The 27765-nt window shown below is 40.4% G+C and overlaps 1 protein-coding gene across 4 annotated transcripts; it reads left to right on the top strand.

Annotated features, from left to right (window-relative positions):
* Nucleotides 1-5013: 5013 nt before the first annotated feature.
* arhgef33 (Rho guanine nucleotide exchange factor 33) lies at nucleotides 5014-27424 on the top strand. 4 transcript variants are annotated; one of them, XM_011484172.3, is made up of 17 exons: nucleotides 5017-5439; nucleotides 12087-12130; nucleotides 16907-17038; nucleotides 17701-17813; nucleotides 17888-18030; nucleotides 18099-18215; nucleotides 19282-19408; nucleotides 20013-20145; nucleotides 20713-20820; nucleotides 20944-21036; nucleotides 21830-21978; nucleotides 22055-22144; nucleotides 22221-22396; nucleotides 23040-23491; nucleotides 23574-23768; nucleotides 23844-23974; nucleotides 26747-27424. In XM_011484172.3, exons 1-17 carry the CDS (start codon nucleotides 5388-5390, stop codon nucleotides 26871-26873), a joined length of 2382 nt encoding a protein of 793 aa, XP_011482474.1. In that variant the 5' UTR covers nucleotides 5017-5387; the 3' UTR covers nucleotides 26874-27424. The 4 variants fall into 4 exon arrangements, with proteins under 4 accessions (XP_011482476.1, XP_011482474.1, XP_011482472.1 ...); XM_011484170.3 differs by having other exon boundaries at nucleotides 5020-5439; nucleotides 17885-18030; XM_011484171.3 differs by having other exon boundaries at nucleotides 5023-5439; nucleotides 17885-18030; nucleotides 26750-27424.
* The last annotated feature ends 341 nt before the right edge of the window (nucleotides 27425-27765 follow it).

Below are 27765 nucleotides of genomic sequence, written 5' to 3'. Positions count from 1 at the left end.
TAGAAAAACACAACAATGCTTTGTGTTTTTATGTGATTTCTACCTATATGCTAAATATATATGGCTTATTATTTTTTGGGATGAAAAAAAAATATTACGATTTCTTTTAATCCCAGAAAATATCCTTTCGACTAAGGGTCATATTCAGTCCTTTTAAAATTAGACACCCTGACTGGATCTGTAGAATTATGTCTGTCTCATAATTCAAGATATGCTTCTTTACTATGGAAGCATTTTGTCTGAAATGACATTTTCTATCGTTATTACTCAAGTCTACCTCTGAGTGGCGTCATACTATTCCCTACTTACTACTGCTGTGAACCTGAATTCATCCATAGTTTATTTTCTGAAGCTGGGAAATGATGCTCTGCAGGCAACTGAGACCTTTCCTGCAGAATTTGAGCCTTATTGGAGAAGTTTTATGTTTTAGATCTGACTATGGCACAGAACTCGTATGCAGAGATTGTCAAATGTTATGTTTTGTGTTTACAGGATGAGATCAAACTTGATTACGAATACGAATATGACCAAGAAAATATGGAATTTCTGGACAAGTCGATGTGGAAATGAAGACACAGATAGGTTAGGGAGGAAAAAATGATGAAGACTCAGAGTGATGCAGCTTATCTGACAGTCACACATGAAAATAAAATATATTAGAGGATTGAAGAGTCAAAAATATGAGATAAAATTAAACAAAAGAACACTCGGGAGAACGCTATTTTCAAAAAGAGTCAATTTTAACAGGGTATGAATCTTCCAGCAGGAAGAATCCTATGGGTAGAGGAGAAAACATGGTTATTTAAAAAGAAATCTGTACTGAAATTACTGATAGAGATGAAACATTAGATGGACTCAGTTAACTCTCAGCAATGGATTGAAGCAAAGATAGTTTAAAAAAAAAACCAAAAAAACAATTTTACTACCAAAAAACTCTGCCAAAGGGCAAGAAAGCAGTGGGGAGAAAGTGTCCCATAAAGATGTAGCCACTGGTGGTCGTAACTGAAGAAAGACGTTTATCAAGAAGCTGAAGATCTTGTTCTTCTATTTGCTTCCTTTTCTTTTCCTTTGGTGTTCATTGCTGGTGAAGCTTCAAAGTTCATCACTGTTGCTGTAATGCTGTCTGGACACTTTTCAGATTCATTTAGCAGCTTTTCAGCTTCTTTTTCTATTCTATGGCTGAGGATTTTTCTTTTTTTTCTTTTCTTTTTTCTTCAGAACTCCTTTGGTGTTTTGGGCATGGCTGAAGGTTCAGATCCGGTCTGGTGAAGCTGATGCTACAACGAATTGTCTTCAAAACCTCATCCATGTCAGTGAGATTTCCTTTCTTTGAAACGTGTCCCATAACCTTTGAGACAGAGACATCAATGCATCCTTAAAGGAGATCTTTTTACACGTTGAAGCTCAGTTAGACCCCTTCTTGGTGCATGATTTCAAATTTTTAGAGTTCATTTGCTATGAAGCTTTGATTCCAGGACGTCTGGGCAAGTGTCCGCAAACATTTAGATTTGGATTTGATTTTGTTGTTTCGATCAATAAAAACATAAAATAATTAAAGAATGCAAACAAAAGGAAAATACATTATATCTCATAAGAAATTATATTGTACAATTTTTGTATGGATTTTATAAAATGATTTAAATAAACATATTCATTCCTAAAATAAAAATGATTTTCTGTCAATTCCTTGATGTAGCGGGGTTTACAGGGTTAATTTGTTTTAAAAAGTATTTTTTCCCCTGCTGTTTTATTCTTATTGCAACAACAAAATCACAACATTAATTTCAATATTTTAAAAAAGGCCCCCTGAAAATTAAATATTGTTTAAAGAAAATCAACCTGAGAAACAAGAATATATTAAGTAAACATGTAGAAACGGTTTATAAACATTTTCAACACAACAGTTTATTACAGTAAAGTATAAAAATATGATATTACTTTTAGTTACTGAGTGTTATTCAAACTTATAAAGCACTTTTCCTGCAAAAAAGTGCTCTACATAATAAAAATAAATAGTAAAATAAAATAAAAAGTTGTTAAAATAGCATTCATAACAAAAAATAAAAAACCAACATACACATCCCACAATCAATCTTTATTATTTACAAATTAATTAAAATCCAATTAAAACAGGTGGACAGGTAAAAACGGTGTAAAAAAGCTTTACTGAAACAGATGAGTCCTCCATTTTTTCTTGAAAACTTCCACAGTGGATGAAGCCCACGGCCTGTTCCACAGGGGGGCCCACGGTGCTGAAATGTGGCCAACATTTCAGTTTGGACTTTTGAGACCACCAGCAGGGCTTGAGGGCTCTGGGAGGGTCATAAACTAAAAGTAAATTTGATAAAAATGAGGGTCCAATTCCATGTAAACTTTTCTAAACTAATAAAAGAACCTTTAAATCGATCCTAAAACTGACTGGAAGCAAGTGCAAGATTTCACAATTGGGGTAAAATGCTTTTAGAAGTTATAACGTCCTGTAATTTGAATAACAGTTGACATTTGACTGTAAGATTTGAAACTTCCAGCTCTTGCAGTCACGTCACCCATGACTGCAGTTTCCCTGAACTCACTTATCTGCCAACAAGACAAGTTGTGTTTGTTTGTGTCCAGAGAGGAATAAGTGGCACATTCTCCCTCCACACGCTCACATGTAGCCACGCCGTCAGATGATGCGTGGGACTTGCATAACCTTCAAACGCAGGTTTGTTGTTGAGCGCTGGGAGCGGCTGAGACTAGAGAGAAGCCACGGCGACGGCCGCTGAAGGAAACCCAAGAAACCGTCACACTGATCCCCACACGTGGACTCACATCTGAGCACTGATTCAATCACAACCAATGGTGGATCGGAATTGGTTTCATTTCCACAGGCAGCGATTCTGGTCACATTATTTCTCCAAACTTTCAGTCATAATTAACTTATTGTTCTGCTTGTGAAATGTTTTGCCCTGAAGAGACTTCGGTGTTCAGCTGTGTTTTCAATGAAACCATGATTGCATAATCTAGTAAAGCTGTAGATACATTTGAATGTCCTCTTCTGCAGCCTGTAACCATAAACAGCATCTACACAAACCAGAATCACTTATTTCAGATAGGATTAGCAGTTTTCATTGCCTCCATGAAGACAGTGAGGACATGTTTCTTTCTTTTTTCCTGTCCGGAGCAGAAACAAATGCAGACCAGTATTAATGTTGGAATGAAGGCAAGATTAGCTTCCCGCTTTCACATCTTTAGCAGAAAAAGACTTTTCTGGGATGTTTGTGAGGTTCTGTGAAGATAAACCGAGGAAATGAGATGAAAAATAAACGATAGAAGATGTTTGTGATCAACGGTTGGTACGACTGCAGCTTTTCTGAACTCAGAACTTAAATCATAACCATAGAATGTATAGGAGAAATGGACTTAGTGACCCATCCCCGCCTCAAGAACCAAACAGGAAGTATCCGCTGGGTCCAAAAAAGCCAAAATCCCATTAAATTCTAATGAGAAATAAACATCTATTAGTCATTCTATTATTAAGTAAACCTATTCTTGCTCTGATACCGTTTTTAACATGTTCTAGATAATCTTCTTTTTTTTCATTATATTTTAACTTATAAGTTATAAACTAACCAATCAGATTCCTAAATAACAACCTGAGGTCTCACAATGAACGTTTGAAACGTCTGATTGACAGATTCTCCAGAGCCCGCTGTCAAGTGGTAGGGTTGTGGACTTCCAACAAGCTTACTCCTCATTGGCGAGAGTGGTTGCCATAGAATCTATACCTCAGACAGGCTCGGACCAATCACTGTTTACTGACGTCATCTGGCTCCACCATGGTGACGTTCTTATCGCAGAAAAATGGCTACTGAATTGGCTTGATTTCAATGAAGCCAGAAGTAAATAATTTTGTATGGGTGATGCCAAACTCATTATGTCTGGTGTCGTTCAGCCTGGAACTTCCGTTCGGGGTCCTTTCGACTGAAGGTAACGTCACACTACGGTAACCCAAATTGGACAAACTACGTGGCTTCGAGATCTGCTCGGGCTCTACATATTTTCATTTCACATTCCCTTTTGGAACCCAAAGTTATATTCCCTCATAAGTTGTGTCTGACAACATTATTTGTAATTTTTATAAAGAGATTTTGCCACAATCCGCTTGTTATTCCAGTTTAAGTTCAGCCGTGGCTGAAAATGTTGTTAGCACGGCTAAATGTTGCTCTTCCGAGTCCGTTCTGACAATAATAAAGCACTGGTGCACAGATTAAAAAAACTATAAGCGAACATGCATTCAATACTAATCATAACAATAATAAAGGCACGTTTAGAAGACAATCTCGCTTTATGTCGGAGCTCTGTTTGTATACAACAGACTTCATAATATTTTCTTCAATGGAAGTATTGTTATTTGTCCAGGCCAATCATTGTCTGACACGTCATCAAACCAACGTACAGCCAATCACATAATGTGACGTCAGCATTAGTCCGAGGACTCCGAAGGACCCCAAATGGAAGTTACAGGCCGAATGGTTATGGTAACTACACCGGTTCTCATACACAATCAGTTGTCATAACTCTGGTTCTGTCTGTGGTGGTCATTATATGAACAGTAAGCGGATGCATCAGAATGGAGCGAAGTGTGAAGGTTGTGGCTCGCCCAGTATATATTCTACGTCACATACAAGTTTTTTTGCAAACAGCAATTTTTGTCGGCTTCTAATTTACAAGGATTTAAATTAAGAAATGCTGAGAATTGCAATTTTTCTTTATAAATGCTACAAGAACATGTTAAAAACACCTTCATCCGAGTGGGTCTTCAAAAACGAAATAGCACACAAATGAGAGTGTTTGTTTTTGATGACAAGCTCATGTTACATCTTAGCTTACATTCCATTTGGCCAAGATAAAGGCAACTGTGAAGCGAAAAGAACTTTCTCCTTAGTTGTTCTCAGTACAGAAGAATTGGTTGAGCCCCGTTGACGAGAGGCCCAGAGAGGCTGAGGGTTGAATGAAGCAAGAGAACAAAAGAGGACAAAAAAACCCCAGAAAAGTTCTGAATTCTGGAGAACTCCATCTTAGCTTCCAGTTGTGCGCGGCAGAGCGAGTCCCCCTCATCAAGAAGCCGTCACGCCTGCTTAAATGTAATGACTCTACTGCAGTTTGTGGCTGCATGAAGAACAAATGTCTCTCTCTCCCCACTTCTGATCTTCAGCCTCTGTCCTTCCACTCCTGAGAAGACAAGGAGCTTTTTGTACACAGGGGAAAATCACAGGACTCACATGCTTTGGATGCGAGAAAGTGAGTGATCCCGGCAGAAGATAGACTCCCTCAGATCAGAGGGGCTCAGCTGAAGAGCAGACTGGAGAAGAAGCTCAGAAGTGTGTGGAGGGACTACGAGAAAAATGGAGAATGGTCAGATGGAATCGGCAGAGAAGACGGAGGAGATGCTGGAAGGTAAAAACTGCTGCAGGAGGAGGTGTTGTTCACATCTTTAGCTTCTCACTTTGTAGAAAAGAAGGAAAACAAAGTCTCGTGTGGTGTAGGGGATAATTATTTCCAAATAAAAGAGTTCAAACTCCTTTATCAAGCATAACTTCACTTATTTTTTGAAAATTCTTGGATTTATCATTTTTAATTAAAAAAGTGTCTAAAACTCTATTTTAGTTTGTTAAAACAACACAAATCAAGATGTTTTAAATCAATTTATAATATAAAAGCTTTAAAAATATTCAGATAAATACATAATTCTGTGTTTAGAAATGTTTTAAGTACTATATCTTTTTAAATAAATAAATAAATGTAACCGTATGTTTAGTCTTGTTTGTTTGCCATTATTTTGCCCGTAGCAGTTCAAACGATGTCTTTCTTATTCTGCATCTGAGCGGCTGTTTGGACAAGAATTCCTTTGTGCCGTTAAAAAACGATAAAGGGCTGCTGAGGGGAATAAGTCATAAAAAAAGATTAAGTAAAGTTTCAATTTGATTAATCCTCTTTTGTTAATTTACCTGGAGGTCAAGCACTACTTTTGTCTCTTCCTCCTGATGAAAGTTCATACTGCATTGTTGAGGCTGGATCAAACCTGTTGTTCTGTGAACCTTTGCTGAATGTTTTGATTTATGAGATCTAAAGACCCACTCCAATGAAACGTTTTTGGTGTTTTAAACATATTCTGGTGGCATTTTTCCGATGATGGAGGACTTATACAAGGAGAATTAAGCTTTGAAAGTTAAGCTAACAGGAGCAGATTGAGAATTTGTCTGCAGCAGTTATTTGTGTCTCACAGCTGTTTACTTGAGGAGGGGGTTGCCTAACCTTTATATGAGAAACCATAGATTTTGTATGAGAACAGGAATAGACTTTTAGAGAGAAATTAACGGCTATTACTCAGTCTTTCTATTTGTCAGAATAATTGTTCTTTGCTCTGATATTCTTTTTGTAACATCTTGATGAGCCTATTTTTTAATTTTTTTTCCATATTGCAACCTATTCAAGTTATAAACTGACCAATCAGATGCCTCTCTAGAAGTAGGTGGTTTCTAGTCAAACGTTCGAAGCGTTTGATTGACAGATTTTGTGTAGACAGATTTCAAGTGGTAAGGATGTGGCCTTCTGACAAGCTCACTCCTGACTGGTGGGAGTGGTTGCCATAGAAACATCGACGCAGACCAACTTGGACCAATCACTACTTACTGATCTGGCTCCAACATGACGACGGCATCTGTATCGCGAAAAATGACGACTGAACAGACTTAATTTTGTCAGAGCTTGTTTTATGGGTGATATCACCCACTCACTCACTCAGTCCAGTCCTCATCTACAGTCGATGTGAAAAATGTATTAGCTGGTTTGAATGCTAAACTCCAGGCAAGGACATGGTTGGATTGTGGATTTTACATTTTCTGTTTATACTTTGACCTTTTATGTTAACGGTTTGCCTTCATAGCTTTAAATTAGTTTGGTTTGATCCCTTGTGCTTGTATTCATTTATCTATGGCATTCATTTATCTGAAGTTCCTGGTGGGTTTCCTTCACGCAATCTGTTCAAGTCCCACTCTGATCATCTTTTGATCTACTGTCAAAGTGTTCCCAGTCGTCTTTTTAAATTATGATTAGGCTGGTTTTAGCCAAAACAAAAAAAAAACTGCATTGTTTCAGGACAGCTTCTGCAGTAGTTCATGAGAAATTCGACTCTTGAGTTGGGAGTTTTTTTTTAATTGAAGCAAACATTTAACAAACAATCACGGTATGTCTGTCAATGACAACAACATCAATGCTGAGATGAAGGAAGACAAAAAACAAATACGAAAACAAATATTGCTTGAAAAAATCCTCCTCTAACTGCTCTTGGGTTGGGAGTGTGACTGTTGGCGAGGAGCCCGCATCCACTTCCCATCATCCATCTGTTTACGTGTTCTCCTGCTAGATTACAGCCAATCCTAACTTTAGCAATGTAACAAAAATGGCTAGCAATATTGGAGCTATCCAGCGTACAGTTTTGAGTAAAATACCAGCTGAGATGAAGAAAACAATTGTGTGTAAGTGGCTGGATCACAGTGGATTCGAAGCAGGAAGCTTGTGGCCTACCCAGCATATGTTCTATGTCACAAATACAATATTTTTTAAAACTGCCTTTGAAACATGGAGGAAGAAGTGCAAAGCATACATCGTGACATGGGGTCGTCTTTGCTGTAGAAAAACACACAATCTGTCTATTAACCCTTGTGCTATTTTAGATGACCCCACCCTTACTTTGACGTGTTCTCCCTACCATGACAAAGGTGGATAAAGGTGGAAAGATTTCATGTAATCCATGGACACCAGTGAAGATCACAAACCATTGAAGAAAAAAGGTTCAGAGCACTGTCTAGTGGGTCTAGATGACCCAACTCTCAATGCTACAGTGCCTAGGATAGCACAAGGGTTAAAGGAAAGTTGACACTGTTGGTTCCTTTGGACTCAAATTCTCCCTTTGTTCTTTTTTCTGCCAGCAGTTCTGCAACATTATGCAAAATAATTTGTGTCCGATGCGTATCTGACTTGACCCTCTGCAGTTTTGACAGCAGCCTTGACGTGCTGTGACATTTCCACCACAAACAGAAGCCTTGTTCTGGATTGAAACCTCATCGCGGTCCCCCAAGCTGCACCACTTTTGAACAAAGACCCCACAAAACACCACAAACAGAAACTCAAGAGATCTGAAATGTCTTCAAATGAGGCTCTGGCTCCATCACAATGTCATAAAACCAGTTCTGTCCCTGTGCTTCAGCACATGTTGAACTTTCACATGACCGCTGTCCTGAATTTGACTTGTGAAGCATGAAACTCTGTTATGAGCCTTGCGGATTGATCTCCACAGGAAGAGCATCTATCAGTTTATCTGTTCCTACTTTCATTGCTGAGACCTGGTGCAGCTCTAGATTTTACATCCAATCAAGCAAAAAGACTCGACTCTGGACGAAACCGTCACACATACAGTTCTTCTATGCTGATGATGCTGCAGCAGGTTTTGATGGACCTAACAAGTTTTCATGTGTTTTGTGTCCATGGAGAAGTCTCATCATGATGGTCCCCCGAAGGAACCCATCTTACCTACCTCCTTACCAGTTTATCAGCTTTCTCAGCATTCCACCTGATGCTTATCCTGCATCGTGTGTTCAGCCGTTCAGAGCCTGGAATTTTGAGACCTGGATAGTCGACCATAAGTGGGACATGGATGGCGGGAAATCAACCAAGGTAGAGGGATGGAAAATGCTGCCCCAGGAGGATCAGGAGTTTCCTTTAAAGGTCCATCCAGACCTTTCCTGATTCTCTATCATTCCTGCACACAGAAACTACACCACTCATGATCTGCTCTACATGGATACATCTTTTATTTGATTTTCTAAATTTGCTCAGAGGTTAGTAGAAAATGAAGTTGTTTAGAAATGGATAGCAGGAAAAGATTTATACCAAGTCGGCCAATCGTATTTATTGTAGTCTAAGTCATCAAGGTACAATCAGATCAAACAGGTGCAGTATTCATTTGGGTCAGGAAATGGCCTTCAGTTGTCCAATTGGACGTCTCAGTTTTCTCTCGGTACTCTGGGTTCCTCCTATTGTTCAAAAACATGGTTCATAGGTACTTGATGACTCCAAAGTGCCACTTGATGTGTGTGATGTAGTGTGTGATAGGCTGATGACTTGTCCGGGGTGTATACTGCCTTCCCCCAACAGTAGCCAGGATAGGCAGCAGCCCCATGACTCCAAAAGGGGCACAGCAGGTTAAAAAGATTGATGAATGGATGGATGGATGGATGGATGGATGGATGGATGGATGGATGGATTTGCAGAGATAAACTTGTGCTAAAATCTCTGTAGAAGTTTGCACCGTAACATTCACAAAATGTAGCTTTATTTCAAGTGAAGTTTCTTGATAATATTCCAAAACCTTGTGCAACCTGCGGCAGCCCAGACATGCCAGTTTTTGTGTATAAAGGGTTCCAAAATCCCTTTACTTCTTTCCTAAAAAGGATATTATTCAAGTTTTTGAATTATTTTTTTATTTATTTTGTTTGTAAAGCCTGATAGGCCATCGATCATTTAATGTGACTTTGGTCTGTGGAGTTCAGGTACTTTGTGTGATGACCACAGATCCATCTGCATTGTTTCTCTGTTTAATGACATCATGCAACCCTGAAGATCTTCATTGGGAATTCAGTATTTTCAAAAGTTAGAAAAGAATAATATGAATAAACAATGAATACATAAGATAGAATTAAAAAATGGTTAGGCAAAAAGTTCAAAGCAAAAGTCAAGAGTTTTTTTGAATAAAAAATCTTTCATTTCCATGACTCCTCAGAGGTCAAATCAGTTCTTCTCCCTCTTGGTTTTTTCCTTCTGCAAAAGGAAGCTTTCATGTTTTAAAGTGTGATGGTTGGCAGTCAGTTTTACTCTTCTGGAGAAAGTGTGGAAAATCGTTTTGATCCAGTTTGCATTCCTCCTTCATGGTTCATGACTCAGTTAGGAACTTTACGATGACCCAAATATTGGAACCAATTAGTACAATTCTATCGTACTGCTGATTCTGCCTGAAAAACTTAAGCCCAATTCTCATCCAAATACTGGTGTAGTTCTTTTACTAAAAAGTTTAAACGGCTTCAAACAAGCTCTAATCATCTCTGACCCACTTCCTCTGCTGTTAACCCTTGTGCTATCCTAGGCACTTTAACATTGGGAGTTGGGTCATCTAGACCCACTAGACAGTGAGCTAAACCTTTTTTCTTCAATGATTTGTGATCTTCACTGGTGAAATCCTTTTCATCTTTATCCACCTTTGTCATGGTAGGGAGAACAGGTCAATATAAAGATCAGGGGCCTCATTTATAAAGCTTTGCGTAGGATTTGCGTCAGAAATGGCGTACGGATGAAACATGGGACGTGCGTACGCAAAGAAATATTCGGATTTATAAAACCGTGCGCATGCACATCCTACGCATCTTTCTCTTAATAAATCACAATCAATTCTAAATGCAGCGCAGCTTTTTGCGGCTTCATGACACGCCCATAGTTGCCCATAAATAGTCCGTGAAACGCCCACAAATGAATATTCATTGATTGCGGAACCATGGCGAACACCGAGAGGAAATCAAAAAAACGTAACTTCACTCAATGTGAAGTAAAAGTTATCGTTGGCGAGGTGGAAAAAATGAGAAAAGTGTTGTTTGGAGGGCACAGTGTGGGCATTACTAATGCCAAAAAGGCACGTGAGCGGCAAACTGTGGCGGACGCTGTAAATGCTGTAGCCTCACAACCATTCGAGGTTGTGAGGCTACAGCGCTCCATGGGGGGGCGGGGGGGACACCGGAGCGCCAGATGCATGCGCCGGGGGGACCGGAGCGCCAGATGCACCGGGTGACACGCGTGGTTCCTCCGAGTGCTCCTCTGTAACGCCGGGCCCAAAAGCCCGCAGAGGTCCAACAGGACGGCTGGAGGAAGTCAGAACCGGCTCATAAGCCAGTCGTCCTCATTTGCCAGCAAGTCTTCTTGCTGTCTAAAGATGCGTTCACTCCGAATTCTTCCATTTGCCACATCTTCTAAGAGCGTAAGATCAGCCATTGTGCGTCATTACGCATTGTGATGGGGCATTTTATTTCCATCCATTTAATTGCATCTGACAAGCTACAGATGTCGGTAATAATCCACGTGGAAATGGGAAATTGATCTGCGCAAATGTAATTTCTTGTTGCTTTCTGAATGGTTGAGACATACGCCATACATTGTTTTATCAAAAATAAAACAAACTAAAGGCATATGCATGAATACCATAATTCCATAGCTTATGAAGAAATGTTTTAATATGAAAACAACTTTCCCCAGTGGATAATTAGTACGTCCGTCCGTCTGTCCGTCCGCACGCCCACACCTTTGTCTGCTCCGCCAGACGGACACACTGACGAGAATATCAGTTTTGTACATTATTTCGTTCTGTTAACTATATTATTTATGAGGATGAATTGCACAACATGCCAATATTGCAGAACATATTTCACTTTTCTTTTTCCAAATAAGTGTTCATTTGAATTTCATTGTAATTTTCGTTTGATGTTTTTTGTTTGTTTCACTGCTGATCGATCAAACGGGTGTTCGTGTAGGCTGTTAATTGTAAGACTTGCTTTGTGAAGTCTTCATGTTATTTCTGAGAGGCAGGATTGTCACTTTCACTTTCACGTGTTTCTTCCATCTGCCGACGGTGTCGCCGTTTCTCATTTCACCCGTTTTTGTGCGTACGCCTGGGTCAGTGCTTGCGTGAAGGACCGCACATTTTCCCGTCAAGTTTGCTTTTTATAAATCTCAACTATTGCGTAGAGAGTGGCGTACGCCTTCTTTTGTGCGTACGCAACGTTTATAAATGAGGCCCCTGGACCCTTTAGGATAGCACAAGGGTTAATCCTCCTCTAACTGAAGATCGTCTTTATTTCATGTGTCGCCACTTAATTAGTAAATGTGGAAACTTCTAAAATTATAACTTGTTCATGTCAGATGATTTTATTGCTTCTCTTTCTGATTTAATTTAATTGCTGTTTGAATAAACATACTTTTCTCAAACGTTTTTTCTTTTCTAGAAATAAACCAAACTGTGGAAGGACCAACTCTGGAGCCCAGTCAGGTAAATCACAGCCTGGTTCACCCTGTAACCATAGAAACACAACAAACTCTGCTCTTTCAGTGCATCTCCTACTTCAGGCTTCACCAGGTAGAAGTTAAGGAACATTATCAAAGATTATCTGTCCAGATACAGACGTTTATGGTTAAACCTGGAACAATTGCTGACTGAATTCAGGGGGGTATTCCAAAAAGCAGGTTATGCTATTTACCACGGTAAGTTTGAGGGAAAGGAAGCGGATAACCACAGCTTTCAGTTCCCAAAAAGGAGGTATGTTTCAAGGGATGTCAAGTTGCCATAGCAATTCATGCTCTGAACACAACCTGGTCTGGAGCAGGTTTAGTTGAAGGTAAGTTTGTTTTCAGAGAGGATAAGCAGCATGACGTGTCCATTTGAACATGATTTAGTGGATAAATAAGCTCAGATAATACTTTTTCCACCATGAGAGGGTGATAAGACCACATATGGATGTTAGAAGGATAAACCTTTTTACTTTGATCTAACTTAATTATTTGCTTTAGTTAAGATAAATCTTTTTTTTAGTTCAGTCATCTTAAAAATAACATGTAGTTATCAGTTGGTTTTCTTTCATTCAAATTAATTCAATCAAGTAGGTGTCACTTTGGTGTTGCTGTTAGATTGGCAGCGCGAGGAATTGTGGGATACCATTCCCTTTGCCTGTCTGGACGGATTCGGGTTTAAGTGTGGGTTTTTGACCAAATGTGTTTAGTTGTTTTACTGTGTTTTGCCGAGTTATTTTGTCCAGTGTTTAATTCTTTCTGCACCACGAGTTAGAGGGAGGGAGAGGATGATGAGTTTATTTAGCACCAATTCTGCTTGGTTATGTGACAAGAACTGAAATTAATGTCAGAACCATGATAAGTTTGAATTATGTCTCAGGCGGCCCCTGATAATAATTGAATGTATGATCATATATCCCTATTGTTTCATTCGTTTATTGTTATAAAAACGAGTATATCTTCAGGCTCAAACTTAGACATATAAGAGTTCAAGAATTATAATAAATTAATATGGAAAAACATTTAATTGAATTGGAGTAATATGACATTTAGTTAGATTAATATGTAAATTTGAGATGTATAAACAATTATTGAGTTGGATAGACATAAGGAATTAGGTTGAATAAATTTAACTCAATTACTTGTTACCAATTGAAGTAATTAATTTAAGTTGGATAAGTTATACATATATGCGTCACATGAAAATGGAAATGAGATAGAAACTCGTGCGTTTACTTTGTCTGTTCTTTTTCTCCAAGTAGAAACTCTTTTTTTTTTTTTGACTAACCCTGGTTTCCTATGAGCTAGTCCTACATTCAGCCAACTGAGCCATCAATTAGACACAGATACTCTTCCTACTTTAATGGCTTTGTTCAGCAGTGTTTTGCAGTTTAATGTTCTTTGTGCTCCGCTTGTTCCCCAAATTTTGCCTTGTTCAAATATTTCTAGTTACATAAAAGCTGCTGATGTCACGTTTTGAACTCAAGAATTATATTGTTTAATTTAAAAAATCCATCCTTCTGGATTAATTTGATGAGAAATCCTCTTCTTCACTTTTTACCAGTGTGCGAGCCACATGCTATAAAGTTTGCCTTTAATCCGTTTAGTTAAAACTATTAGCAAATATTTTTATGAAAAAGAATATTTTTAGGACTTGTCAAACCAACCAAAGTGACAGATTCTTCACTCCCTAACAAACATCCAGGCTTTTCTAATGTCGCCGTGTCTGAAACGATGAAAGTCCAGCTGCTTGCTTTGGAGGATCACACATGTGACTTAGGTCTCTCAGACTGTTCGAAACTGCAGCCTCCAGGTGTTCAGATGGGCCGCAGCCCTGCTAACCTTCAGAGTAGACCAAGAACCAAAGGCAAACAAGACAGACGCGCCTTTGAGGCAGCAGCCTGATGCTTTTCACATGACTGAGAGGAACAGCAGGAGATGGAGAGATAAGAGGAGAGAGAAATGCTCAGCCACGTTCCCATGAACTGATCCAGTTATCTTCCATAAATTCAATCAGCAAAACATGAGAACATTGAGAATGTAAGAGCAGAGAGGAAGAAGGCAAAGGCAGCAAACACAGAGGTGTGTGAGAGGAAACTTGAACAGCAAAAACACAAAACTCCAAGGAAGCAAATGTGCTGAAACCATGACATCTGACCCATGAGGTGAAGTCATGTGAAATGATCCAGCTCCACGAAAAATAAACATTTCAACAACCAGGAACAAATAAAGAGTGGAAACACATCGAACAGCAATCCAGAAAACAGAAATCTAACTAAATTCATCAAAGTCATATTTGTTTTTTGGAACATTTGGGTTTTTATTCTGCCCTTCCTTGTACATCAAATGGTTTATTTTTGACAATTTATTCCCTACAAAATGTATTTACTCCATAGCATTTGAAAACCAACTCCTTTTGAAATAAAAAATGTCAAGGGTTGATCAGATAGCCCCTTGTGTCTCACTTAATTAAACATTAAAAATTTGACACAAGACACAACAACTTCAATCAAACTTGCACATGTGTGTGAAGAGTCCATCCAAAATGTGACATCAAGTCAGTTTCTCTTAGAGACATCTAGAGACACAGTTCTTCAAATGCATCTCAAAGGTTTGCGTTATTAAATCGATTTTCCAGACGCAAAACTGCTTAATGGTTGTTCTCCATACAACAATTCCCTGTTGAGTTTCTGAAAATTCTCATTCCTCCATGTGGTGTTGTCTTAAAGTAAAGACATGGAATCTGAAATACATCATCGGGGTCTATATGGTCTAAATTCATCATGAAGATGCTTACAAATGTGGTTAATTGTTGTAAGAAAAAAGACAATGAGTCCAGATGCCAATGCTTCAACTTTTTTTTATTGTTTTCAAAATTTGAACAATTTGAACACAAAAACATTTTAACAATTTAAACATCAAGTAGCAAAAAGATGCCAACCCCCCACCCCCAACCCACCCCTTCAACTTAAGACAGCTATCCAAGTAATATTATTTTAAAAATACATTTAAAAAAAAGGAATGCAGGGAATCAATACAAGAACGTGAACTTTTTTTTTTCACCTCCGGGATCAAATAAAATAATTTCACAGGTGTTTCAGTCAACAATGCCTCAACTTTAAGACATCCCTTTATTTATTAGTTTATTTATTCATTTTAATTTGTTTTGTTTTCACCTTTCCTATACCGCAGCTGAGCAAACAGATCATAGGCCTCTTGTGTTGGACAGATGCTACTGTTACAATAGGGGCTTGGGCTTGTGGAGCTTTGGACACAGGAGGAGTATATTTGCATAAACCCCTTTTGTATTTGAAGCTAAACTTGTTTATGTTAATTTTTTGTGTTTGAATTTCTTCTTGGATCGGACGATCGGGGGGGGGGGGGGGGGGGCATAGGTACAAGAAAGGAAAAGGAGGGTAAAGTGAACTCAGTTGGGAATAAATTATCAGAATAAATCATCAGAATATATCTGATGGTCAGACAACATGCAGACACGGGTAAACATGTCCTCAGATAAACAGAGATGTGAGTGTAGTGAGTGGTTCATTTACCTTAATGACTCCATATTAAAGAACATGAAAAATAACTGGAAAAGAACTGAAACAAGAACTTTACGGAAATGTCGCAAAAATACATTTCATCATCCCCAAAAATAAAAATTAAGGCAGCGAGCGGCGTTTTGTGATCTGGAGGGGCTGCCCGCCCTCGTCACCCACCTTTGATCTGATCTCACTGGGTAAGCTGCTGTTACATGAGCCTTATGCCCTCCCTCTGCTCCAGCCACCTTTGTCAGAGACAAGTTCATGAAATAACACTTTTCTGTTGGTTTTAGCTCCGTAGAACTATTTTATTTTAAACAGATCCGTTTCATTTTTAGAAAAATTGGCAAAGTAAACTTTTGGATTTCCTCGGCAAGCGAAATTTTTTGTTAATTATGCCCACATTCCTAATGTCTTCATATTGTATGTCATATTGTTTTGATCAGCTTGAGGCAATGATTTGTGTATTCAATTTTCAAGATGGAAACGCTACTTTTGCGAGCTCGCTGTGCGAACGCCTTTAAAAATCTACTACTTCTATGTCCAACATTTTTTCCCCAAGTAGCTTCTCAATGATGTTTGTGGAGATTGGAGGCGACAGATTTGGTATCCCTGGGAAGAGTTTAAATTTGTATTGTAAAATTTAAGATGGCGGACTCTTCCCAAAGGTCAACAAAACTTGGGTTGTGATTGTAGACTTAAGCTGGCAGCAAGTGTGAGAAATTATGTGAAGATGACTCCAACAAAAGTTTTTTTTTCCCATTTCATAGGAACAACTGAAAATCGCCAAATTTCATATTTTGCAACAAAATAGCCGCCAAGCCATAGATCCCGTGGCCATCCCAGAATAATTTCCAGATTTCTTTTGGTTATCCCTGACACGTATGTCTTTTTGGAGCCCCATAGGAGATTTTTCCCCATTTGTTTTTGTTGTTTTTTTCTTGTGCTGTGATGTCATCATTTTTTGAGGAGGGGGGTGTCTTTCACTATGCCTGAAATTCATTTTCACAAGGTACTAGGTGAATTTTTGAGTATGTGGTGGGGTTGACATTTTTGCCCAAAGAAAGAAAGAAGAATTGCGAGACCAGTCTGGTCCTTCCAGACAAGGACTGCTGTGGGACATAAACACTTGGACACTGAGAATGGCACGCTTTATGTTTGCAACAAAGCTTTTTTTTTGTTTGCCTTTTCAAAACTTACACTTGCTTCCTGTGCAACAGCTGCAGGGCCTGCTGTTGGAGCTGCGCGAGCTGCGCAGGAGGGACCACGATTTGGAGGAGAAGCTGCAGGCCCATCAGACAGACGCTGACGATAAGATAATGAGCCTGAAGAACTCCCTCAACACTTTCAAGGTGCTGCCGAGTCGTGCCGACACACACGAGACTCCCATAAAAAACCCACCGCACACGCATTCTATTCCTGGAGGAGAGCAGCAGCCTCTGCAACACAATTTAGAGCATCTGACTGGAACCAAACTAATCAAATTTTCTGACCCAGAAAGAAGTTCTTTTTTTCGTGGTCTCCATTTTCTGATGCTTTAAAGACCTGCTCCAAATGAAAATTGTGTGTGTGTGTGTGTGTTTAACATGTTCTTGTTTTTCTGATTATGGAGAAAAAAAAGCCTAAAATTTCCTTTCTAAGTATTTCTTTATTCAAATAGTTTTTAATCAGGAGCAGATGGAAAAAATGAGGGGCTGTTATCTAGTGGGAGAGAGTGTAAACACAGAGCTCTCAGCAACAAAGAAGGGGGGGGGGTGTGGGATTTCTTTGTGAAAATCGTCCCGGCCACAACTGTGACGTGACTTTCTAATGAATTCCTGTTGCTCTGCCGAAACTATGTCCTAGAAAACGACATTTTTTTAAAAGATTTGGGCTTGAATGTCATAATCATAATTAAAGGTAATAGATCAAAAGATGATGGGTGTGGGTCTTTAGTTTGGTTTTATAGAACAGAGTCTCTGGCTGTTCTGAAGAGGAAGAGGTGGTCTTATCTATGTTTGACTGTACCTGACAGGAGGAGCTGGGTGTGGCGCTGTTCCACATTAAGGAAGTCTCCAGCAGACAGAGGGACACGCAGAGGCAGGTGGAAGTTCTGCAGTCAGAGCACGTCATCGCTCTTCCTCACAGGTACGGCTGATGCCACAGGTATGACCCACCTAAAGCTTAGAGGCCAGAGACAAACACTTTCCCAAATGCAGCAGGAAGAGCTCCAGGGCGGATGTGCTGACCGCAGCTGACCAGCACATCTGTACGCCCGGCCAATCAGAGCTCAGCGTGTTCCAGCACTCGTTCCCCACTCTGCCGCTCAGCGAGTCTCCACAGAGGAGCACAAGCTCCACACAGAGTGAGTGTCGGCATCCACTGTCCGAAGAAGTGATGGAGCTGCCGGTTAACCTGGTGTTTCTGCTGCAGCCTCCACCTCTGAACAGGAGGCGCAGCACCAGAGGAGCTGCTCCTCTAGGTCTCCTGTGTGGGAAGAGAGGAGCAGCAGGGATGAGACGGACGTCCAGGAGAGTCCGCCTGAGAACAGTGAGAGATTCCCACACACAGCATCGAAACAACAGCTGCTTTAAACCCAAAGAAAAGCTCTGAGGTTCAAACTTACAGTATGAGTAAATGTACGGAGGCCCGGACTGACAAAATCAGTCCTGCAACCATCTATTTGACAAAAACAACATTTACACCAAACATTTTTTCTAAAGTATTGCTTTTACCAAAGAGCACATTACACCATTGTTTTTTTAAACCTTTTTTTTTACACATTTAATGCTCCTTCTTCAGCTAATTTCCCCCAAATTCTCTTAAATTTAGGGTGTTTTTAAGTTCATTATTTCTTATTTTTTTCCCCTTTATTTTAAATTTGCTGTAAATTTAATTTGTTTACGCTCAGAACAATACATTTAATTTCCTTTTACACTGTCATTGTTCACTATTATTGATTTTATTTTCCGCTGTTCTAAACTTGTCTTTTGAAAATAATTCCTCATTCAGAGATTCTTTTTTCAATGTTTCATTATCCTAGTCTTATTTTGTTTAGGGAGATGTATTTTCTCCTTCCGGTTTTTGCAATGAGCAGGGGTTTATTTTTTTTGTTTATTTATCTTCATCCCCTTGTCTTTATCTAAATCAGGGGTCAGCAGCCTGTTGCTCGGCGACACATGTGGTCCTTTTACCCCTCCATTATGGCTCTGGGCTATAGAATATAAAAGTTCTTTATTTTTAAAAGTAAAACTTTTTTCGCACTTCTGGGTGAATCAAGCAAAGCAAAACACAAGTCCTAATGTATTCAACCCGTTTGCAACAGTTAAAGCATGCAGTATAGAATGTATCACTCCGCCAGGCTATTGACTCCAACAGTCCATCAAGAGGTTCAGCTTCCCAGTTTACCAAAGTCATACTACTAAAACATCTTGACAGATTTTTGAGAGAACTTTGGTTTGAGGTGAGTCAGCACGACCAGAAGTCAAACACAAGGTGCACCAACTTAGGTTTACAAACGCATAGCTGTGATGCACCAACAACAGTAGATGAACTGTGTATTTTCTCTAAAAAGTGCTGTCATCAAACCACCTACTACATTTCGGGTTGTGTGCAGGTAAGAGGCAGAGGGCGGCTCTGGAGCTGCTGGAGTCTGAGCGATTCTACGTCTCTCATCTGTCACTCCTGCTGAAAGCTAACATCTCCTTCAACGGCTCCGAGGCTCTGGCCTCCAAGGACAAACGGTGAGGCGTCGTGTCACAAATGAGAAAAACAGCCGTCATCTTCATCACCAGTTTGCAGATTTCTGTTGAAGTGTTCAGGTGTTTGTTCAGAGACCAGCTGCTGAAGATCAGTCGGGAAATACTGGATTTAAAACTGTTTCCCCATAATACAGCGCTGAGGGGAAGACGTTCTAAAACACAACGTTTGTATTTTTACTGTCGCTCACATTTAAGGTGGACTCTCAGTGAGTCCAGAGTGAACTCGTCAGCCTGAATCCTGAAGAACATCCATGCTACAAACCTCCAGATTCCACATGGGGCTTCTTATCTAATTTAGGAGATTTCAGTCAAGGACAACAGGAAATGGATAAATCAAATAAGCAGACTATTAACACTGGACAGAAAAATGCTCTTTTAAACGGGACTCTGCTTGTTAACTCAATCAGTGCTGGGCTTTCTCGCACGTGCTACAAATGATCTCACTGAAACAACCGAGCTGAACTCTGACCGGCCAGTTAACGTGGTCATGGCGTCCGAGACTAAGGGACTCGGAACACTTGTCCCCCCCATGAGGCTGATAATTCCTTGTTTTGTTTGTTGTGTTTCTCATCTGCCCCCTCCTCAGTCCGTTTCCCAGCTCCTTAAGATTCCTGATCCAGCAGCACCTTGAGCTCCTCCACACACTCCAGGAGCGAGTGCTCAAGTGTCAGTGGAAAGGCATCATGGGAGATGTATTTATGAGACTCACCAGCAAGGAGGTAAGACGTGGAAAGTTTTAGTCTTGTGCTTCTGCTTCCTGGTCACGGCGGCCTCCTGCTTTGGTTGGGATCCGACCTTTGACCTCATACAGGTCCTGAAGTCCAGTTTGGACTCTTTACCCTGAATCATGCAAACTCAGAGCTTCATGGATTCAACAGGCCTCCTGCTTTTTCAAGCATTTTTCTCGTGTTGTCGCTGTTTTTTTAAACTAGGGTACAACATTTATCAAAACTATTGTGCAGTTTTATTCCAAACTGCAGATTTTTACATTTTATTTGATGCAACATATGATTAGAAATCATTTCCAACTTTAAATGGGTGTTGTATTGCATCATCTCCATCCATCTTCAGGACCGCGGTAAAAAGATAAGTTCATTCAAGTTTCCAAAAAACAGAAAATACGAAAAAAAATTAACAACAGAACTTCCCTCCGGGTAATAATAACAATTTAAGCTTCACGACAGACTCTAGAACACAAAGATGTGGGGACACATGGACCATCTCTGACATAAAATGGGACTTGAACATGATTTGATCCAAAAAAATGAAGGTTTTCTCTGTTTCAGAGTGATTTCCTGGACTTCTACGTGTCGTACCTGAAGGAACTTCCAGACTGTCTGTCCGTCGTCACCATGCTGGCCTCCAGCTCCTCCAAGTCTTCGGCTTTTTTGGAGGTGATTCCAACTTTGCAGAGAACCCCAAACACAATAATTGTAAGATGCTGCTACCTGGAAGCCTCCATCTGCTGCTCTCATCTGTTCATGTTCTCCACCTACACTCCAATTGGCCACCACTAGAGTGACATCATAGGAGACGAGTCCAAACCCTCCCTTCACACGTTGCTCCTTCAGCCTGTCCAGAGGATCCCAGAATACCTGCTGCTGCTCCAGGTGACACTGGTTTTCAAAACAATTTTGCCAAAAAAAAACGTTGGAGTCGCATCCGTCTTTATATTCTCCTCATGTGAAGCCTTTCTGGAGCTGAGGGTTAAACTGCCACCTTTAGCTCAAAAGACCAAACTGCTATTGGAATTCATGTAACCCTTGTGCTATCCTAGGCACTTTAACATTGGGAGTTGGGTCATCTAGACCCACTAGACAGTGCGCTGAACCTTTTTTCTTCAATGATTTGTGATCTTCACTGGTGTCCATGGATTACATGAAATCTTTCCACCTTTATCCACCTTTGTCATGGTAGGGAGAACACGTCAATGGAAGGGTGGGGTCATCTAAGATAGCACAAGGGTTAAACAAATTAGGATATTCTATAAATTTTCAATCGAACCACAGAGGTTATAAATATCACATGAAACATATCAATTTTATACTTGCACAGATGAAAAATTAGTGGTCCTATATTAAAGCCGTGGGGTGCTCCATTTGTTAGTGGTAATCAGTCCATTCAGGATTCCAAATGGTTTGTTTTCTTGGTAGTTTTTTTTATTTCCAGATGTGGTGAAATGTTTGGTTCTTGTCAAGTTTTGATCCATTTATGTTCCAGAGCAGCAACAAACTCAAAATAAATGATTAACTCATTGAAAAGTTGAGGTGGATGGTTAATTGTTTTGTTTTGATACATAATTTAGGAAAATGTTCGGAAAATATTCTGGCCCTTTTTATTTGCCTTAACCATATTCATCTCCCTGATTTCTGGATTTTTCTATGACTTTTTCTTTGGATGCAGGGCCTGCTGAGACAGACGGACGCCGAGCATCCAGACTACTACCTGCTGGTGGTTTGCATCCAGCAGTTCCGGGCCTTCACGGCGCAGTATCATCACCTGCTGCAGCACAACCAGGAGCTGCTGCTGCTCAACCGGAAGGAGGTGAAGAGGTCAGGAGACATACACAACGCTTTCTCCCAGAAGGAGACTATGAGGAGTCTGAATTGAGCTGTGCGCCACCAACAGGTCTACCATGAAACAGCTGTTAAAGACAGTGGAGAGCGGGATCCAAACCAACAACATCTGCTCCCCGTACCCAGGCAGCGGTGCAATGTTGTGAGTGTTAATTCCGCTCTTCCAACTGGATGATGTCTGCTTCCAGATCTGCTCAAACCAGATGCGCTCCCCACAGAGAGCACGCCAACATGGTCCGGCGCAGGAAGCAGTGTCTGCTGGAGCAGATCCAGGCCCACACTTTCCAGAACTGGGACTGCGACCAGGATTCGGAAAACCGCTACGACACAGAGTGGCCGGCCCAGCTGCCTTTCTTCGGCTCCGATCCAGATTCCCGGAACCAGAAACAGACAGGTCAAAAAGGGATGGAGACACAAGCAGGACACATATACTCCACATTAATACACACACGCACACACCCACACACGTGCGGAAAATATTGTAAAGTTTGGCCCATCAGGAGATTCAAGTTTGACCAAAGTCCCCACAAAATCCCCGGTGGAGGCCGACATGGCCATGATCTGCATCTTTGAGTAAATTCATGCTCATCCTGAAATAAACAATAACAAAAAACAAGACACACATATAGAGGCCAGAGGATTTCAAAATAAAAGACAGACTTGCAGAATTTGCCACCTAAGTTAAAATCTCAGTAATTGTAAAATTATAAATTGAATTATCAAATTCATAATTTGTTTATACATTTGAGTGCATAAAGTAATTTTTAATGAAAATTTCTGTGCAATTTGTTTATTTATTAAAAAAACTAAATAAATTAACTGAAAGCTTTATTTAATAATAAAAAAGACGAATTACAAAAATTAAACATGTGGAGAGCTTGTTTTTTTTTAACTAACTTTTGTTTACAAGTTCTAATAAAAAATTGGACCGATTTATATTTGGAATTTTATATTTTTTATCCATTAAAAAAAATCAGATGTCACAAAAAAGTGATTTAAGGGAATGATTTTTGCAAACGTTAACCTTTGACCTCCAGGCCTCGGCAGCATCCCAGAGGCTGAAATGTCTGCATCAGGCCAGCACCACCTTCCATCCAGAACTGCAGAGTTGCGTCAGGTTCAGCCCGGCTCGGCTCTGGCCGATGCGCTCGGGGAGTTCCTCCTCCCTCCAGACCCCCCAGGGATGGAAAATCTCTACGATGAGGACGGAGGGTCCCTTCAGGATGCTCCTCTGTTTGACCGCTGCTCCTCCGCCTCCTCCGACTCCTCCATCGACATTGCATTTGTGAAATGCCCCAAAGGCCCTTCGGCGTTGCATCACACCATCGCAACAAACGCTCCCACAAACCGCAACGTCTTCGGCAACGGCGGAAAACAAGGTAACGGTGTCAGCAAACCAGCCAGCAGGGGCTGCGTTTCCCCTGATGAAGCTGTGATGACGCGTCGCAATCTGCACCGCCCCCTTCAGGCCAGCCAGCGCAAGAGCAAGGTAAGCCTGTTTATTGGAACTCCTTAGATAAAGTTTCAGTGCAGAAACATTCACTTGTTTTGGTTTCTTCTCTGTGGTCCAGTCACTGAATGGCCTGCAGATGGAGAACACGGTGAGTCTGGACACTGGACTGTCTGTGGCAATAGGCAGCCACGCCAAGCTGGAGCGTCAGGGCAGTAAGGGCAGCAAAGGATGCTCCACTCCATCACACAAAATCCACACTCCGCTCAGTAACGCCGATAAACAGAGCGCCGACCTTCACGGACTGCTCAGCATTGTGAGTTCATGAGAGCATTCTGGGATTTGCAAACCGTTAAAAAAATGTAAGCGGAGCTGTGCTGAATCCCACCAGGACTCCAGTCTTCAGTCATGGGGGGATGAATCCAAGTGGAGGATGGAGGAGAACCACACCTCCTTCAGTGAGAGGAGTCGCAAGGACAAGGGAGGCTTCAGGAGCTCTTTCAAGAAACTCTTCAAGAAAAAGTAAGAACATCAGAGGAAGCTGGAGAAAAACAGAGTAAAGCAGTGAGGGTCAGAAATGAGCTCACGTCAGGTTCCTGGGTAACTTCTTCTAGAACATTGCACTTGAACCATTGACCAGGAAGTACCCGCTGGTTCAAAGAAGCCAAAATCCCACAGACTTCCACAGAGAAATAAACAGCTGTAACTCAGTCATTACATTAGTCAGAATAACCGTTCTTGCTCTGATACCTGTTTTTCTTGATAATCTTCTTTTGTTTCATGATGTTTTTTCTGTAGTGAAACTTATTCAAGTTATTAACTGGCCAATCAGAGGCCTCAATTAAATGTTAAGCTCACACTTTTCTCTGGACGGCACAATCATGGCAGAACCAAAGACTGAAGCTGAGGCAGGCCAAAAGCTGACATCATCCTGCTGAGGATTACATTACAGACTGCAAGCACTATGTGAACCAACATGAAGAATAATGACAGAAAAATACAAGATGCTTTCCTTTGCAGTTGATTGAATGATTTATTCATTAAACACCAGTATTTCAGCCTTTCAGCTATCGAGCTCTGCTGCTTTTTCACTCCTTCAGAACTGTGATCAGTCAGGCAGCAGTTATCCTGACGATGATGCCGCTTATGAGCCGGGTTACAAACAATTTGTGAGAAAAGCACACAAAAGAGTGTTTGTTTGTCAGCGATTCTGCAAATTGTCCCTTTTAAAAAGATGGCAAATGGTAAATGGCGTATACTTATATAGCGCCTTTCTTCCTACAAGGACAAAGCGCTTTACAGTCACAGACTCATTCACCCAGTCACACACACATTCAGACACTGGTCTGCAATGTGTAACATAGAAACACATGAACTGTAAAAGACCAAATATAAACAAGGAATCCATCAGTCACATTGTTTGATTTTTCAAGAATTTATTTGTATAATGGTGTGTAAAATAAATATTTGGTCAATAACTAAAGTTTACTTCAATACTTTAACCCTGGTTATTAATGACAGAGGTCAAAGGTTTCCTGTAGGTCTATTTTGGTCCATTCTTTCCTGCAGATCTTCTCTAGGGCAGTGATGTTTTGGGGCTGTTGCTAGGCAAAATGGACTTTAAACTCCATCAACAGAGCAGAGCAGACTAGTTAGACCACTCCGGAACCTTGAAATGCTTTTCTACAGAGATGCTCCTTCGTTGCCATGGTGATGTGTTTGGGATCATTCCTGCTGGAATATCGGCCATGTTTCCTCCTCAGTGCTCTCGCTGATGGAAGGTTTTTTCCCAAAATGGCTCCATTTATCTGTTCCGTAATACAGATCAGTCCTCCTGTCCTCTTTGCAGAAAAGCAGCCCCAACCATTATGTTTCCACCACCATGCTTCACAGTTGCTATGGTGTTTCAGGAATCCAACTCAGTATTTTTCGTGGCGTTTATATCGCAAAGTTTCATGTTGGTCTCATTTGATTACATGACCTTCTTCCAAGCTTAAAGAAGAAATAACAGGACAGATTCTTGGGGGGAAATACATATTTTCTCACTATTGTACAAATAAATCCTTTAAAGCTGCTGAAAGAAAGTGCTTTCTGCAGACTAAAAACAATTCAATTCAATTCAATTCAGTCTTATTTGTATAGCCCAAATTCACAATAACAGTTGTCTCGATGGGCTTCGTATCGGTAATTGAAAAAGTGAAACATGAAATCAAAAGGATCATGAATACATAGAATTCAATAGGAAAATACTAAAATGAACTAACAAACTGACTAAGCTAAACTGGACATCCCTGCCCTTAGACCCCCTTCGGAAAAACTCCTAAAAAAAACGGATTCCTGAAAATACGAAGGAACCCTAAGGGGTGCCCACATGAAGGAGGGATCCTCCCCCAGGACGGACAGGCGATTTACCTGAACTCTTAGAGAAGAACTAACTTATCTAACTCTACAACTACATATTTAAAGTCCAGCAGACGAGCTTCATCCAGCCGGAGTTGGGGGGACAGTCAGGGGCGCGAGTCGGGCCGGAGACAGGATCCACAGCCAGGTGTAGGAGCAGGAGCAGAGATGAGGTACTCGGTCAGGTACAGAGCAGAGACGAGCCAGAGATGAGCCAGAGGCAGGAGGCACACAGCCAGGTGTAGAAGCAGTACCCATCCCTCCAGGAGGGGAGAGGGAAAGAGGGACAGTACATGAATCGCACTGCACCAAACAGAGGGAACTAAATTATGAATAATAATCAAGAATAGAGAAGAGAAGGAGGATAGAAGTAGATGAGAAAAGAGGACAGAACCCCAGTGCACCATAGTTACCCCAGCTTCAACTTCTAGCAGCCTACTAAAAACAATTTGTTATTGTTATTAATTTCAATTTAACACATTAACATTAAGTTAAATAATCTCTGAATACTAACTAGTCTGATAATAAGCCAGTCCAAAGAGGAATGTTTTCAGTCTAACTTTGAATGTAGAAACTGAGTCGGCCTCTCTAACATGAGCTGGGAGCTTATTCCATAAAACAGGGGCTTGGTGGCTAAACCCTCTACCTCCAAATGTACTTTTATTAACACAAACTTCTTTAGGTAAAGATGTTAGCACAGAGTGATAACACAAATAAAGTTACAGTGACTCTTGTGTCTGTGGATAAATAAAGACTTTCCCCCATCAAAAAGACTAAAAACATTTTAATAAGCATGAATTAAACACTGTTAGTCGACTTTTATGGTTGTATTCTTTAGAAATGTTCTCAGTTCATTCAATATGTGATATATTTCACCTTCTTTCCTCTTCCAAGCAGGTCAGGTGACGAGAAGAAAGTGGGAGAAAAAACACCGGAACATCAAAGCAGCGGTGAACACGACACACCGGGGAAAAATCCCAAACTGATCCACCTTGAGATCAACCGCGGCACGGCGGTCTGACGTCCTCCTGCGCCACGGAGCAGCTAAAACGCTGAGTCACTCCAGGTTTCCTCCAAGCATGTAAAAAATGTTTGCAGCCTTCAAACTGAGAGAAAGCACTTAAGATGTAACCAAAAAAAGCAATGATTTTCCTTTATTTATACATTTATACTTGCGTTTTCTTCACAACTAACACATTTCCCAGTCTCTGCTCTTCAAACTGGACTTTGTCTGCAAGATCTCAGGAAACACAAGGTTTCTACTTGAATTCCTGTTACTGATACACAACACTTAAGTTAAGGAAATGCCGATGAAAATGTATTCTGGATTTAGAGTTTGAAAAAAGGACTAAAGCAAAAGATGCATAAACTTCTCCTTTGTGTTAATGAAACAGGAAATTAGACGCCTGAACTCATGTTTTTGTTTTCCTGTCAAAAAAAACCTTTACAATTTTATAGTAACCTTCAAAACTTCTCTCTACTTACGATGTTTATAGTTTTTACCAGCTTCTTTCCTGATTCACATGTATAAAATACTGAAAAGGACTTGATAAAAATAAATGCAGAAACAAATTCATGTCTTTATTATTACATTCATGTATGAACTTCTGCCTTTTTTTGTCAAAAAAAAGTGTGTCAGTCATGATTCTGCGAGTTGTCCCCCTCAAAGATGAGGATGGTCTGTAATGTTCATTATAGAGACAGAATGTAAAGAAAGGATCTATCTCCTACAAACAACACAAATTCTGTTTCTCAGAGCCGTTACTTCTTTAAGAAGCTCTTCTATCCTCCACTTGTTACTAGGGATGGGTACCGTGCCCCGGTATTGAACCAGCCCCGGGGCCACATTCTTCAAGACCGCAGTATCGTTAAGATCTGACCTGAACGGTTCTGCTATCGGTACTGGAGAAGTC

The sequence above is a fragment of the Oryzias latipes genome, chromosome 15 (genome assembly GCF_002234675.1).
Source record: "Oryzias latipes chromosome 15, ASM223467v1".
In the NCBI taxonomy this organism is placed as follows: domain Eukaryota; kingdom Metazoa; phylum Chordata; class Actinopteri; order Beloniformes; family Adrianichthyidae; genus Oryzias; species Oryzias latipes.
This window is presented reverse-complemented; position numbering and strand designations above follow the sequence as displayed.